Source organism: Triplophysa dalaica, chromosome 9 (assembly GCF_015846415.1).
Source record: "Triplophysa dalaica isolate WHDGS20190420 chromosome 9, ASM1584641v1, whole genome shotgun sequence".
NCBI classification, from domain to species: Eukaryota; Metazoa; Chordata; class Actinopteri; order Cypriniformes; family Nemacheilidae; genus Triplophysa; species Triplophysa dalaica.
Genome location: NC_079550.1, coordinates 2206998 through 2224253, shown reverse-complemented (window position 1 = coordinate 2224253; position 17256 = coordinate 2206998). Strand labels below are relative to the sequence as shown.

The following is a 17256-nucleotide window of genomic DNA, read 5'->3' as shown; positions in this document are numbered from 1 at the left end:
CTCCCCCCGGACAGGCATTTGTATGGAGAACTCATTCATTTGTACAATTAGCTTCAATTCATTTTTATTTGGCAATTTTATATTTTGCTTATACTTTTTTCATGGAAGAAAAAGTTGTGTTGCCTCCCTTGCGTTCTTAATGCCCCCGTTGTTTTTTTATTTGCTATTAAATAATGGAAATAAACAGTATTTTAAAGCTGTCCTATATGTCATTTAAAAGGCAGCAATATATACATAATTATAACCCAACAATAATTATTTAATTAGCACCAGGTAAAATGGAGACGTTTATCGTATAACACGCTACTGAGAGCACTGCCATATCCATTATTATTAACTACAGTAAATTGATTATCTGCAGTTGTAGCCTATACAAATATTTACTATGGTAAGGTTCGAAAACACAAATTGTATAGGCTTCAATTCATTTACTTTTGGGGTTGAATTTAAGAATATATTGTGTGCACAAGATCATAGTAAAAGAATCGACATCCCTTGTCATGGCAGACAGTTAGACAGTAAACGGAACAGTTCAGCCATAGCAGCAGAGATCATTCAGGAATGGGATAAACCGAGATGACTGATGAAATTACGTTTATTTTTGAATTATGAATGACATAGAAATTCACAATGCTGATGATTGCCCCCACATTAATTCTGCCATCGTTATACTGGTAGTACATCTGGTAGTCGCTTTTTGTGCATATGTGGATTTAAAAAATGTTTGTGAAATTCTCTATATTTATTTGCGAATCGTATTTTATTTATTCAGAATAATGAAACTAATCTGATCCCATAGTTTTTGCCGTTTTAACATTAAATTTAGTACTACACAGCAGGGGCAGTTGAGGCCTATTGGTTAGAGAGGCGGACTTGTGACCAGAAAGTTGACCACATTCTTGTGACCACATTCTCTATTTGTCATATCTGCTAAATATGTACTGTAAAGCGGCTTTGCAACAAACTATATAATAATTTTGACTACTCGGATCCATACACCACCTGGTAATAGGAGGAAACTTATTTGGAGAAGACAGCATTGTGTTTTTCCTGCTAGGAAGGATTACCATGGGCATATGCCTTGCTATATTGGACAACTTTTTGCTGGACTTTCAGAAGCAGATTATCAAGTTATCTTCAGCTGTCTTGAGTCTGATCAATTACGTGAAATGTCACATGCAAATATTATCAGTGTCCATTGAAAATATTACTGAATGCAACACTCAAAATCAGAGTGCATTGTGGATAAAAAGAGTGAACAACTGTATGGGGGAATGAAGTAGGTCACTCAGGTTTCGGACACCCCTACAAAATGGCAGACACCCGATATAGTGCATCAGGAGATAGGTAGCGGTTTCAGACAGCTTCTGTCTCTCTTCCTCGCACATACAGTAGGCTATTAATCACAAGCAACATGATGACCATGCGGTTGTTAACAAAAAAACATGGACATGCAAACTACACTGTCTGCACAAAAAACTTTGTATATAATGTGTTGCCAAATATATTAATAAATATTTTACTAATTAATATACTAAACACCGTATTGCTTCATATGCAAAAGCAATCTCGATGTTCAAAATGACGTCTGTAAATGTTATATTATTATTAGTAACACTTTATTTTCATAGTCCACTTCAGACATTTTACAAGTTATAAGTAACTTTGCAACTACATGCCATCTTATTCTCCTAATCCTAACCCCATGAAGCAATTGTATCTGTAACCTTAACAGTCAGCCAAGAGTAAGGAATGACAACAACATCTTAAGATCAGGATCATCAGTTTAATGAATTACAGTCGCCTTCTTGAATATTGGTCGTTCACAGCCAGTATGTTTAAAGTGCAGAGTAATTTTCACAGCTTTAATAACAACATTAAATTACAGGAAACAAACAAAACTGGGTACCTGAAATATTCAACTTGACAATGGAGACAATGGAGACTTGGAAAATATAAATATATAAAAAACAAGGAATTCTCATTAAAACATATGCTCTAAGCAGTGACAATAAAACAAAATCAACTCCTCAGGCTGAAAACGCACTACAAATTGTTGGAAAGGCTAGCATAAAACCAAGGCACAGCAATATCGAGAGGTAAAACCATTGTTTAAGCATTCATTCATGTCTGCCGAAAACGTGCGTGACATTTTCGCAAAAGTTCAGGGTACATGGCAAACACATTGTTGTTTATGAACTGTTCAACTCTTGTTGCATGTACAAATCTGTCATCACATTCTACTATGATTTCCATCTATGCCATGACCTTCTTTTCCAGTTCTGGTGCCCTGAGTTGGACTTATAAATGTTCAAAGCTAGACTACATCATTTAAGTGCTCTTTTACGGTACAGGCTAGCGGCGATTCATTCAAGCTTACTTGACAAGATTTAACTGTTAGGAAGCGTCAAAACAAAAACTCCTCGATAGGCAGTAGTGTGACCACACTCCCGAGTAGCCTTTCTCACACACAGACACGCTACTGAAATTAATGTGTGTGGTGTCTTTTTTGTTTGGTTAAAGACAAAATGGAGATGTGAAATGGCTTTTTAACAGGTAACTATCGGTACTGTATATGAGCAAGATCAGGCCATGTGCTGCTTTAAACTAAAGAAGGCAGTGCTTAAATATGGCAATTAATCCCATGAATCTGAATCAAGCCAATGCACACATTCAAATCGACTAATATTAGCTAAATCTCCAGTCTGTCATGTTATCGGCTATCTGCTCAGGAGATGGGGGCCAAACTTCACAAAAGGCTCAATCAGTGACTTTCATTCATATTTACAAAAATCTCAGTTCTAAAAATGTAAAGGCTTCTGAGGTAGCCCCTTCTTCACATAGTGCAAATAAAATAATTTTCTAACAGATATAATAGTGGTTCTATTGAGAAATTAAGGTTGTTTTTCTTTGAATGGTCTTTGACTTTCATCTATGCACATGCTTTCCTTGCTGTCCTCCTCTGTTTCTTTATTATTAAGAACATTTGCTCATCATTACGAGGATAGCTGGACTTGGATTGGAGGGTGTGACACTTGACGAGTGACTTCATGCAGAGTGTCTCCGGAAAAAGTAAGGAAAAGTGTTAAGGGGAAGTATTTTGTGTAAGGTATTTACAGGCAGTAGGGTTGTGTAAACGAGGGCTCCTACAGCATTTTTGCAACGGTTCACAATAAACTGCAGAAAATGGTAAGATGCAGAAAATTTGTAACAGTGATCAAGTGAACCACCGCAGTCCAAAATAAAAGAAACTAAAGCATGTTTTTTGGTGAAAATTTTCATAGCTGTAAAATTTCATCCATTGCCAGGAAATGCAAAAAAAATATTTAACTTTACTGAAATATTTGGCACAGACATGTTTTTGTGAGATTCACTCCGACAAAGGATCAGTTAATCACTAAAGATCTGTAAATGCCTTAGACATGTGTATTTCATTTTCTTTTTTTTGTCGACACAAATGTTAAGCCACTAAAATTTAATTAAATTTAAAGTGACCTCTCTCAGGTTCTGTAGTCGAGGGTCTTTTAGCATATGTACAAATAAAAAATATGCTTATATGGGATCTGTATACAAAATAATTCCCGCACATATACAATATGTCAAACATTTACAATATATATTACATATAGAAATTTACACCAAAGTACGTGCTAGGGCTGTGTATTGGAAAGGACCTCATGCTAGATGTTCACAATCCAATATATTGTGATGCGTTAAATAGACCTCTAGAGTAGAGGTTCCTAAACTGGGTCGTGCCAAACGAGAGTGTAGCATAAATGTGCATTGAATCACAAATGTGACTGAGTGCTTACCCACAAACTTTGTTTCATTAGATTTATTACTTCCAGACTTATTTTTAAAGTGCACCCACATGTTAGCTCTGAATGCTGGAGAGCAATGCACACGCGCTTTTAAGACAATGGCCTGGTGTACATGATTAAAAAAATACGTAGGCCTAGCGATAGAATTTGGAATATCTTGAAAGAAATATTGTGATGTTTGCTTTATGTATATTTTTGCACAGCCCTAGAACGTGCCCGACATCACCGTGCCGGAACAGATGTAGAATACTACCAGAACCAACACTGTTGGTTTTCATGAAATGACTACTGAATTTACCTAACGTAGAGAATGCAAAAAACAGGCGTTCTAAATACTCAATAAATTGCTTCTAATTACAATAACGAGATGAAACTAGATTGACTGTTGAAGTTATGCGGCATAAGTCTGACCTTTCACACAACAATTTTCAGACATGCATTTTTGAATGCATTATGACGGATGAACCACAATTAAGTTTCTGATGTTGTAACGCAGAGGTTCTGCAACGGACATGAGCGCCACTCAAAACGCCTGTTTACAACAGTTGACAGCGAAAGCCTTTCAACTGAAACTTTTATGGTAACAGATACAAACTGTCATGGCATTGCCGTTTGGTATTGACACACAAGCAATGTGTTGTGAAATGATTTGATGCCTGAATTTCTTCAGCCCGGTGTGTGTGACCATCGACCAATCAACCCAGCAATGGAATGGACCTCCAAGTCTTCAAGGAAATGTTTAAGCATAAGATTTGACCGCCCTCGCTGGCCCTCTGTCAGCATTGTCTTCTGTGAAGAGCATCAGGGGCTCATCAGAGATCACAGGTTACTCCGGCTGCTCCAGATGGGTGTGCAGCTCGTGCTTGCTGGGTAATTGTTTCTGCCAGAAGTCACTGTGAATGTGTTTCAGCTCTGACACCAAATGCAAACCCATTTCCAAATGCATGTTCAGGTTCTCCAACCAAGCCTCCAGCTTAGTGAACGCAGGCCTGCAATGAAAACGTGTTCACTCACAGTATGTGTAGAGCAGACACAAAGCATATATTTAAAGCAGGATTTCAGAATAAATAGTTACTTATTACATAAAAAAAACACTAGACAAGGAAGGCAAAACTTGATGTTGTCCTTGATTGATGTTTTAAATTTCTTAGTCAATAAATAGTGCATCTAGAGTAGAGTGAATACTTGGGGTGTCCTAGGCTACAGTACATACTCTCAAAAGACATCTATGGTGTTTGGAAGTGTGGCTAAACAGCTGATAGAGTGTCCTGAATGGTTGTCATGGCAGTGATTAGTGTATAATTAATGCCACAGTCACACTAGACATTTTGTTCCATTGACTTCCATTCATACATATCATGTGACAATGTGTGACCAATAAAAGATTTTAAGCATCATGTTTTTGGTTGCTAACCATGCACGCAGGGCTCTGTGTTGAAATGTTGCGTTCTAGGACTCTAGTGTGACCGTGGCATAACTATCAAATACAATACTTTGTCGCAATCTATTATTATATTAAATACAGTATAACAAATAATTATCACTATCTTTTGTGATTTTCTTTACTGAAGTTTCTGACAAGACATTACTAGAAGTGAGTTCTCTTGAAGGATTAGAAGTGACCCGAACCTTTTCTCAGCGTCCAGGTCACAGCACAGAACCGCCAAGGGGAAGAAAGAGGTTGGGCATTCGGCAGGGCAAAACTCATCCAGAAAACCCTTCACGTTCAGCCCGAAATCCATCGCCCGGGGCAAATAGTCAGGGTCAGCCTTTACCCGCCCTATAATCTGAGAAACAACAGACAGTCAGACTAGGAAAGCTTTGAAAACAGCGGAAATATGACCTCTGCCCTCAACAAACGTGTTAAACAACATGTATAACGCTGGGCTTTACTAATCCATACAACATGGTAAGACCACATACCACCAACAACTTCTCTCTAAACTAACCACTACTGTTAGCGACTCTAATTAAACACACTCCCTGGAAGTTCAGCAGCTATTCTGAACGTTTACTGCCTGGCAGTCTGTGATTATTCCATCCGGAAGCACTCACCTCACACAGTATGATGCCGAAGGAAAAGATGTCGACCTTCTCATCATACCTCTTTCCTAAGGAAAACATTAATCACAGAAAAACTCATTAAAACACTTTTCCCCCAAGTTTTATAGATGCAATAAAACTGATGTAAAGTGAATTTCTTGTGTCTAGATTTAATCATTTATTGAAACAAAAAGAATGCAGTTTATACAGAAATATAGATACTTAGGCAACTCTCCAATCAGAACAAGTCAAATATTTAGATTTACATATTAACATTTTTAGCATAAGAAACAAGCAGTTAAGCAGTTGACTGATTAATAATGTTTTGTAAAAATAAATTGACCACTATAGATGCCTTACGACACAATTAACACTAAATGTATAATAAATTCAATAAAAAGCACAATCTCACCGTGGATCATTTCAGGAGCCATCCAGTACGGGTTTCCCACCACAGTGTACCTCTTCCTCCGGTCTGCCTTCTTTACAGTGGGCACCTGTCCGGACGTCAGTTTGTCCTGGGTTTTCTCTTCCACCATGAGCCGGGCCAGACCGAAGTCTGCCACCACCACACTGTTGTTCTGTAAGAGCACAAAACATCAGACAACGTCAGCAGACGTTCATCTCTCCAATCTTCAGCTTTCATTTATATTGTGTATGCAGAAGGCTTTTTCTTCTTCTTACATCTCTGTCTTCTGCTCATGATCTCTAAGCAACAACACAGATAAAGCAAATTCTTCTCAACAAAATTTTTTTGTCCTCTACTATACTGTATAAATACAAGCATTAAAGCATACTGCATGTGATGGGGCTGTGACTGACCTCTCCGACCAGACAGTTGTGCGAGTTGAGATCTCGATGGATGATGTTCATGGAGTGCAGGTACGCCTGTTAGAAGAAGAAGGTCACATCATCACTGTGTCCTATGAATATCACACACTTACCAGGGTCAGGAATGTCATTTTTTATTAATGGGAAAATTTTGTTTATTATCTTAATGAGAGCAGTTTTTGTAATTTCCGTATTAAATGTGTCTTTTTTTGCTCAAATCAATTCCTTCAACCACTTAGAATAATGTTGTATATACAGGATATGAGCAACGTCTTTAAGCTCCAGAATTCTGCATCTGACATGGCTTATTACAAATACTGCTCATGCCTTAATTGTATTGACATCACAACTGCATTAAATTATAAGATTAATGTTATTTTAAGTGCATAAAGTATAGCCTTTCGATAATAAAAGGTGGCTGATGCATTTGTTTTTAAACTGAATTAAGTTACAGGAGAATATCATTGCATTAAAATCATTTCTGCACATCAGATTGTTATTAGCCACGCTTACAACTGTTTATTGCATTGGATACGTTTTTACATTCGCACTGTATATCTTCACATTGCTTCTCTTGGTAACATAAAATACCGTTTGTTTAAACTGGGAATAAACAAAAAGCTATACTCATGATATAATACATGAGTATGACTTACATTATATTGTTTTTGAGAAGCTTAGTCAGAGAGCTTCCACCACACCGAAACAAAACTGTTTGACACAGGTGACTCAACTAAACCTCTGACTGGCTATTATGTGCTGACTTTGATTGGTTTTAAAACTCAACGCTGCAATCAAAACACGAAAAAGAAATCAGATTTGAATGATGTATTGTTTGAGTCTACAACGTTTTTTCGGAGCAAGGACCCCTTAGATGAGAGATGTATGGAGCAGGTAGAATGGCCCGCTACTGCACAGCAAAATATGAGTTCACAACACAACGCGATCAAGCTACAACACAACGGAATAAAGCTATAACACAATCAAGTCATAACACGAAATAAATGCTCCCGACCACTAGGGGGCACTTTCGGCATGAAAAAGCTACAACATCCCGGGTAGGAGGTGCGCGTTTTGCTTGGTGTGGTTTTAGTGGATTTGGTAGCCTGTTTTGTTTGTGTAAAGCATTTAAAAGGAAAGTGTGCTCGATGTGTTGTCTCTGGGCGATCTATCAAGGTCACTAACCTGCCTGACGTTTATGTATATTTTAAATATGCAGTACATTTTTGCGGTAATGACTAATACTTATTACGCTTATGGTGGGCAAAGTTTATTATGTCATTTTGCACGTATCGTGTATTTTAACTGGCAAATCAACCCACTCTTTTGTTAGGTCATTTTAACTTTGGGAATTCCATTATTAAAAAAATGTTCTCCGTGTTTAGAGCGCAGTAAAATGTAGATAGGTTTAAGTCAGCGTGGATGTCGCTCACAAAAAAAGCGCTTGCGAAGAGGATTTTGGGCACCCCTTACCAAAATATCCAATGGTTTTACTATAGTTAATACCAAAATACCATGGTTACTGTAGTAAAACAATAGTTATCACAAAATAACCATGGTTGTGCAAACCATGTTTTTAGTAAAAACCATAGTAAACTATGTTTTTTGTAGTAAAACCATGGTTTGCCCTAAGTAATCAATGCACCAAAAAACGTCTCTATTATGTCTGTAACCTTCAGTCCCTGATGTAGTAAACATGGTTGCCCTTCAGTCGGTCTCTCAACGTTGTGTTGAGAGACAGACTGGGGTTTGATTCTCAGAACCTATCATCTCTGAGATAAAACTAAAATGCCAATGGGGATTGGCGAATGGCCCGCCCACGGCAGTCTCCGCCCCGTACATACGGGTATAAAAGGAAGATGGCGGAGGTCATTCATTACCCTTTGTGCTGAGGAACCTGAGAGGTACTCCTTGCAGTGAATCGGCGAAGCGGTGTGGCATGAAGACACAACGTCTCGTTCCCTCCATCAGGGAACGAAGGTTACAGACGTACCAGAGATGTTCCCCATCAGTCGGTCTCTTGACGTTGTGTTGAGAGACAGACTGGGGACATATCTTCACAAGCCATGGTGCTGAGCCGTATCACGACCTCAAGCTGAGCGACACGGACTAGCCTGGCGAGTCACGAGTGAGTGGTGCAGTGAGATGTAACCTTCCAGTGGATAGTAGTAGACATACTGAGAAGGCTGTACTGACAGTCATCACGGAAAGGGTGTTCGCCTTATAAGTGAGGCGCTGTCCGGAGCTGCCGCACTGGGAAAAAAACACTGCTCTCCTCTTGGAGAGTGTGTTACGGAGACCACATCCTGCCGTACGGGAGGTAACATGTGGAAATATGACATGGTCTCCCGAAGGAGATCACATGCGAAAAATTCCCGGCCATAGGGGGCCAGCCCAGGTGGGTGTGCCACCGGAGGGGAGGTCACAGATTCGCCAATAGGGGAATCAGGAGTGAGGAAATCATCATACGGGACTACCCAACGGGGGAGTCAATATGTATGGGGCAATAGTCCTAGTATAGGGGTCCACCTGAGTGGGGACGACTCTACCAGTACCAGTACTGGTCCAACAGACCGCTCCGCCCGGTCCGTTACCAATTGCTTAGTGATGGATGGAATGCCTATACTTCACCCAAGAGGGGGAGAAAGTAGGGAGGCAAGGAATTGTGCACTGTACTTACCTGGGGAGGTAAGATGGGACTTTTGCAGGCGTACGCCCAGACCAGATACCTACACGGTAAGGTGTAAAACATGGGCTGACACTGGTTCCACTTGGAGGTTGTAGAACCTCGCAAAGGTGCTGGGCGTCTGGGCAAATGTCTGCCAGAGAGGCACCCTGGGCCAGTTCCCATGAGGAGGCCATACTCCGCCCAGAGTGGGCTCTCACTGCAAGCAGGCACGGGCAATCTTGGGATTTGTACGCTATGGAAATGGCGTCCACTATCCAATGTTCCAGTCTCTGTTTGGAGACAGCCCTCCCCTGGTCCTGTCTCCCAAAACAGACAAATAGCTGCTCGGACCAGCAGGTTGGGTCTTCCTCCCCAGAAGGGAGCACTTGCAGGTTCACCACCTGGTCCCTGAAGGGAGTGGTCGGAACCTTGGGCACGTAGCCGGGCCCAAATTCTAGGCAACCCGGGGACACGGAAAAAGCCTGGAGGTAACCCACCCTCTTGATTGAGGCGAGCGCCATGAAGAGTGCGGTCTTCATCGAAAGATGAGGAAGAGAAGCGTCTCTGAGGTGCTCGAAAGGGGCCATACCAAGGCCCCGAAGGACCACATTGAGGTCCCAAGAGGGTACGGAGTGCGGTCGAGGTGGATTCACCCTTCTCGCGCCCCTGAGGAACCTGGTGACCAGGTCATGCGGACACAGAAACTTACCCTCCACGAGGTTGTGATGTGCGGCAATAGCGGCAACATACACTTTCAAAGTGGATGGGGAGAGGTTACTCTCTAGTCTCTGCTGTTACAAGGCCAGCGCGGACCCGATCTGGCAATTTCGTGGGTTCTCCCCGCGGAAAGAACACCAGGACGAAAAGAGACACCACTTATAGGTGTACAGGCGCCTGCAAGACGGTCTCTCTGACCACCTGGTCTCCTCGTCCCGTCCGGGTTCCAGGCATGGAGGTTCCAGAGGCCAGGCTGTGGGTGCCACAACATGCCCTTCCCCTGCGAGAGAAGGTCCTTCGTCAAGGGAATCGGCCAAGTGGGGGCAGTCATCAGAGCCATGAGGTCTGAGAGCCAGGTCCCGGTGGGCCAATAGGGCGCAACCAACAGTACCTGATGCCCTTCTTCCCTGACCTTGACAGGACCTGTGCAAGGAGGCTCACAGGGGTAAGGCGTACTTCCACTTGTACCGCGGCCAGCTGTGTGCTAAGGCATCCAAGCCGAGGGGACCCTCGGTCAGGGAAAACCAAAGCGGGCAATAGGTGGAGTCCCGGGAGGCAAACAGGTACACCTGTGCCTGCCCAAACCACTCCCATAATAGTGGGACTGCACGGGGATGGAGTCGCTACTCTCCGTCGGCTATCTGGTTCAGGTCGCCAGGGATAAACGTGCCTGCAGGGACTTGCTCACCTGCTGACTCCATAACTCCATAGGTGGAGGCGTCAGGCGAGTTGTGTCAACTGCCGTGAGCGTATGCAGTCCTGTCAAATGATGTACGCCACGGCAGTCATGCTGTCCGACTGAACTTGCACGTGATGGCCGCACTAGAGGAAGAAGCCTCTCCAGTGCCAGGTGGACCGCTAACAACTCCAGGCAGTTGATGTGCCAACGCAGCTGGGAACCCGTCCAACGTCCCGCTACTGCATGCCCGTTGCACACCGCACCCCAACCTTGCAGGGAGGCGTCTGTCGTAACCACGACGCGCCTCGAGACCTGCCCGAGTGGGACTCCCGCTCGTAAAAAGGTCAGCTGTGACCAAGGTACGAGGGTGCGCTGACACTGAGGTGTGAGGCGTAATCCGCCTGGTGTCGGTGTGCCACGCCGTCCATGGAACCCGACTCTGAAGCCAGTGCTGAAGCTGCCCCATGTGCATCAACCCGAGAGGGATTACCCCTGCCTAGGACGCCATATGCCCCAGGAGCCTCTGGAAGTGCTTCAGTGGAAACACCGGAGACTGCCGGAACAGCCTCAGGCAGTTCAGCACCGACTGTGCCTGCTCGTTGGTGAGACGTGCCGACTTAAGAACAGAGTCTAGTTCCATACCGAGATAAGAGGAGCTCTACGTGCCGGTTCAGAAGACGCAGATCCAAAATGGGGTAAACGGAAGACATCTCGGTTACAAGGACGGGTTCGATCGCTCCTTTCGCCAGAAATAATATACTTTTTGCCAATTGATGTCTTTATAAGACTGATTTTTTTAATTAACTAGGGTGTACAACCCCCCCAAAAAAAACACTAAGAATAAATGCATATAAATACGAAATAGTGTTACAAATTAATAGTATTTTCAATTTCAAATGGATGTATTTGAAACACTAAGGAGGTTGATTGGCAAAAAGTATTTTAGTTTGAAAATACAAGAATACTAAGATTAAATACATTTAAATACATAATAGTCCCATCCCATCACTGAACTAGATTATATAGAATTCTAGATAGTCATCATGTAAACGTTAGCTTATCTTGTCATTGCTGCTGGTCACAGGGATCTTGATGACTAGCTTCCTGAAAGCAGCCCAATGACCCCTCAAAACCCGTCCAAAGAAATGAAAACTAGCCCAATTAATTTCTGGTCAAATCAAAGTTAAGAACTGCCAAAAGACGTTTCTTTGGCTGTATTTACTTATCTGTATGGTTTCCTAGGTATTGTATATATTTCTTGTTCTGTTTAACTCAAAAGATGTTTTGGGGGATTTAGAAAAGCAAAAACTTCTGGGTCACCTTTGACTACCATTATGATCTTTTCTGCTATAGTAGTCAATGATGCAAAATAATTTTCAGTTTCTAACATTTTACCAAATATTTTTGTGTTCAACCGAACAAAGACATTTAAACAGGTTTGGAACAACTAGAGGGTGAGTAATACATAACAGCATTTTCAGTTTTGGGTTTGGTGTCCCTTTAAAAAAGATCCCATGTGTGCTCGAGGCCACGCACGGAAATGGACGAGAAACGTGTTTTCTGTTCGTAAGACATGCAAAAACTATTTAAGAAATAAGCATGGTTATATTTATTGCATATGTATAATGTGTACAATCACGTAAATGTTTTAGTTGTTCTAGACTGCGTAAAGCGTTGCTCAAACGTGACATTTGGCAGCCGTAAGAATCAAGTGTTGTACACTCACGAGTGATTTCTTTCATTGTGCATTGTGACATGTACCTGACGAAACATTGCTAAAAACATAACTCGGATGCATTGTCTAATACCACCGCTTTATTTTTCTCATTGGTTGAGCTGAGCTCCCGCGGTCCTCCCTGTACAGTAGCCTGCCTTTCAGACTCATTACCCACACTTTTGAGAACGGGCCGGTCCTGGAGTTGCCAGGTATTCATCAGAGTATGAATACACATTAAGAATCTCATCGATTAACATTTATCCTTAGAATATAAATAAACATTTGGCGGCCGCAGTACATAATATAATAAAAGTAGCCAATAAACCCGCAACCTGAAGCTCCATATTTTTCCTGCAACTGCTTTTTCAAAACAGCCCAATTGTGTGCGCAACACTGGCGCTAGGTTCACAGCGCACCGGGTGGGGCCAATAGCCTCGGACTTTTAGCTCAGAGACTGAAATCATCCCAGCCAGAGGGAGATGAGTGACACCACACGCGCATATTCATAAACAGGAAATAGAACTTACTTGCGGGATTTTTGAGTTTTTAATGTCTCGCGGGCGAAAAGTTTGTTGTGACGCAAGCTTTACTGAGTAAAATATTACTGAATATTGATTAGTAATGCCTTACACTACTGCGTTACAGCAAAACGTAATATGCTACTGTTATGCATTACTTTTGTAACGCATTATTCCCAACACTGGTCGTCATCAGTCATTTAATGTCTTAATGTGTATAATGCTCTTAAACAGTCTTGAGCTCATTTCTGACTGTCAAAGACTTTTTCTTTCAACTAGAGTGGATTCTAGTCTAAGAATGTTTGTCCCCGGCTTTAATAATCAGCGTGAAAATCCTTAATGCTCTCCCAGATCTCTCGCTGCCTTCTGCACTGAACCAAGCATGGAAGTCCCAAATGTCCCCCTAAAAATATAGAACAATAATAAAAACTTTGGGGCCCCCTAGTGGCCGGGAGCCACTAGTTAAGTTGTGTCGAGGCTTTATTGCGATGTGTTGTAGCTTGATTGCGTTGTTTTGTGAACTTTACGTTTTTTAAATTTCGTTTTGCTGTTTACTAGTGAGCTACCGTTAGCAGGTACCCCCTTATACTAATTGTGTAAACAGATCTAGTTAAATAGAAACAACCCTTATTGTAACAGCAATATTGTACATTAGCACTATTATACATGTTATTTTTGCACATACATACTTTTCTGCGTATTATTTTTATTGTTAATATAAATTTTTGATTAGCATCATATATTTTCACATTACTGTGAGATGGACAGTTAAACATTGACTTATCCTGAACCTTTTCCTAATAAGGCTTCAATGTTATGCCATTTTATTATTCTTAGCTTCGTTGTCTTTCTCGTGGATCTGCATTGTCGCGGCTGTTACAGGAAAATTCACAAGTTTTTTTCTGTAGTCCATCCTTTCAGACTAAGGAGAGCAACATGCAACGAGTCCATGTTATTTTTTGGAAAGTTGTTTGACGTGCACCGTGTAGTACTGATTAATTGATTTTAAACACGTACGAAACGAATGCAGAAGCGGTGTGGTGTCATTTGCCTGTCAAATTAGCGCTTTACAGCTTTAACAAATTTGAACAAAAGTTAAGAAATATATGAGAGTTCACTTTATTTCTAAGGAACTCCTTTCATGCGTACTCTGAAATAATCAAAAGGGAGACAGAAAATGCACTGATTCTAAACCTTCAGTCTTGAAAGAGAGACTTATTTGATTTAGGCCCCACCCGTTTTTATGATGCAGATATAACATTTCTTCTATCGCTTCTCCTGCCTGAATGGATGTGCTTGTCAGCAACCAGCTTAAAATTGCAATGTGTGGGCGCTTCAATGAGTCCGCACAATCTCACACGTACACAGACGTGACCAGAGGGGGTAAATCCCCCCATCCCCCGGAAAATTGCACCCTGGTTATAGAGTTCACTCACCATGCCAGAGGCGATGTCCTTTGCAAAACTGACTCTCTGTTTCCACGGATAACTGCTATCCTGTTCAATCACAGAACAGCATATATTAACAGGAATGCATTAAATGAAACATTTGTCATGTTCACTACACAAACACACACCATTTTCTTGATTATTTCTCTCAGTGTCCCTCCTTTGATGTATTCGGCAATGAAATTGAGCCGTTTGTCTTTGTAGAGGACACCGATGAACTTCAGGACATTAGGATGATCCAAACATCTCATTACTTTCACCTGGGCACATAACATAGCACAAACACACAAGTCAAAGTGTGTCACTTGAGACAATTCTATTATTATACATAAACAATTAACCCAAGCTGATAATAATAATAATATAAAAAAAATCTCATCTGCTCATAAGTACGATACATCTCCATTTTTAAAGACATTTTAATCCTAATGAACTATAGATTCTTCATCTTGTTTGTTTTAACTTATTAACATTTCCATTTCTTCAAAAGAACTTGATGAGAAGCACAGCTCATACGCTTTTTTATTTCCAGCCGATGCATGCTGGCTAAATGATGATCTGAGGAGACGACCTTCTTAACATGAATTATGGTACTGTAAGGGCAAGGCCGTACAGTGTGACATAGCTGTATATAAAAATCAAAATTTGCCAGTGTAGCACCGATGTGATACAGTTTTGCACGTGTTTTAGACAGAGCCCCTTGTTTGTGTGAATATATATTTGTATGTGTATATTTGTTTCTAATATACCAGACGTTTTACACTTGTGCTACAACTGTTTGCCCTGTGCTACAAAACTTTACTACAAAACCTCTGTAGCACTAGTGTATGTACAGCCCTGTGTAGGGGTTACTTTTAAAACGTATTCCGTTACAGTTACTAATTACTTCAAAAAAAGTATTCAGTGACTTAAAGGAATAGTTCACCCAAAAATGAAAATTCTGTCATGAATCTTTTAACTAAGATTTAAAGGAGATTAATAAATACTTGAGCAAATGTATTGATCATTCATTGTTTGTTAATGTTAGTGTAACAAACTTCATTAAAAGGAAGGAAGGAGTCGGGAACCGGAAGACATTCTAAACATTTAATAAATTAATATAACAGCCGGCGGCCCCTCACGGACGACTGCCGGCGAACATAACATGAACATAAATAGAAATAGAAATACAAACATGACATAAGTTCGGGCCCGTTCCTCTCTCTTCCTCGTTCCTTTTATATGCTCCCATCTCCTACGTGATTCGAGGCCGGTGTGCGCACAGCTGGCGCTAATTCACAATTACTCACCGGACTCGAACCACGGTCTCGCCCCGCCTACTCTACTACATAACCCCATCACCCCTCACAGGCCGGGGGGTACCCCCGCGACTGTGCAAGCTCCCTCCCCCTCCTTCGGGGGGGGTGGGGGGTATGCAGCGACGAGACGAGACAACGGAGACGGGAGCCCTCGGAGCGACCGGAAAGAGAGAGGGGAGAGAGGAAAAAAAAATTAAAGTCCGGTTCCCCGACATGCTGCCGCTCGTTCCTCAACCAGCCGGGGTACTCTCCTTCCTCCCGGGTTTTCGGCACCACTGTAACAAACTTCATTAAAAGGAAGGAAGGAGTCGGGAACCGGAAGACATTCTAAACATTTAATAAATTAATATAACAGCCGGTGGCCCCTCACGGACGACCGCCGGCGAACATAACATGAACATAAATATAAATACAAATACAAACATAACATAAGTTCGGGCCCGGTCCTCTCTCTTCGACGGTCCGGTCGCTCGTTCCTTTTATATGCTCCCATCTCCTACGTGATTCGAGGCCGGTGTGCGCACAGCTGGCGCTAATTCACAATTACTCACCGGACTCGAACCACGGTCTCGCCCCGCCTACTCTACTACAGTTAGTTAATACATTTATATGATTAACAAATGTTAATTTGGCTTTAATTCACATGTAATCATTGATCAGCGCACGTAGAGACAGCAACGCAAACTTAAAACGCAAAAACTGTTGCGGAGACTCCGAACTGGCCAACTTTCAAACATTAACAACATCTAACTGGAGCGAATGAGACGGTTGGATGAAATCATTTATCAGTGCACACACATAGAGCGTTATGGGAAACACGGAAGTGCAAACTTGTATCACACATGAGAACTGTTGCGGAGACTCTTTATATACAGATTAAATTAATAAGAAATATTAAACTTGTATTTAATAAGGATTTGGTCCAAAATGTAAGGTATTTGATGCAAAATATTGAAGAAAATGTCATATGGTTGTAACCTATGATAAAGAAAGTGTTTTTGTAGCTGGAAGGCATAGTGTGCACTGTACAACCATGTTTTTGCCTTTTCTTCTTAAAAAGGAAAGAGCTGAGAAGTTTCACAGGGTCAGCATTGACTCAATTCCCTGCAATTTAATCTGCCTATTGGACATGTTATTACTCACTTGAGTAATAACTGACAACAGAACCAGGAATTACTGTACTGTACAACAGGAGAAGCGAACAAGTCATCACAAGTCTGCTGTAGTGCGTGAGTCTGCTATTTACCCCGTTACTTTGTTTAAACTGGTGAACTGGACTGTTGCCTGTTGTTAGTTAAGATTATTGGAGCTCGTTTATTTAATGATTTGTTGACTGAGTGCTAAGTTGTTAGCGCTTTTTGTTGCGTTTGTACTGAATTTAATTTGCCGTTAGTCGCTCGTTACGGCTTGACATTACAAGTTTGAACTTAAAAGCACCGAGCTAGTTGATCGCTGTTTGATCCGTGGCTCATTCAAGTCGTACAGACTTTGTTTTGCTAATCGAGAAGGCGTGTTC

General features: G+C 41.5%; 1 protein-coding gene across 6 annotated transcripts in view; it reads right to left on the bottom strand.

Annotated features, from left to right (window-relative positions):
* Positions 1–1766: 1766 nt before the first annotated feature.
* limk1a (LIM domain kinase 1a) overlaps positions 1767–17256 on the bottom strand; it is an 82127-nt gene continuing 66637 nt past the window's right edge. For all 6 annotated transcript variants that reach the window (XM_056757502.1, XM_056757505.1, XM_056757504.1 and 3 more), the window contains 7 exons: positions 14571–14702; positions 14431–14490; positions 6687–6752; positions 6277–6445; positions 5877–5932; positions 5451–5608; positions 1767–4810 (listed from right to left, as the gene is read on the bottom strand). In XM_056757502.1, coding sequence (XP_056613480.1) covers positions 4648–4810; positions 5451–5608; positions 5877–5932; positions 6277–6445; positions 6687–6752; positions 14431–14490; positions 14571–14702 — 804 coding nt within the window. In that variant the 3' untranslated portion in view covers positions 1767–4647. The remainder of the gene's footprint in view (positions 4811–5450; positions 5609–5876; positions 5933–6276; positions 6446–6686; positions 6753–14430; positions 14491–14570; positions 14703–17256) is intronic.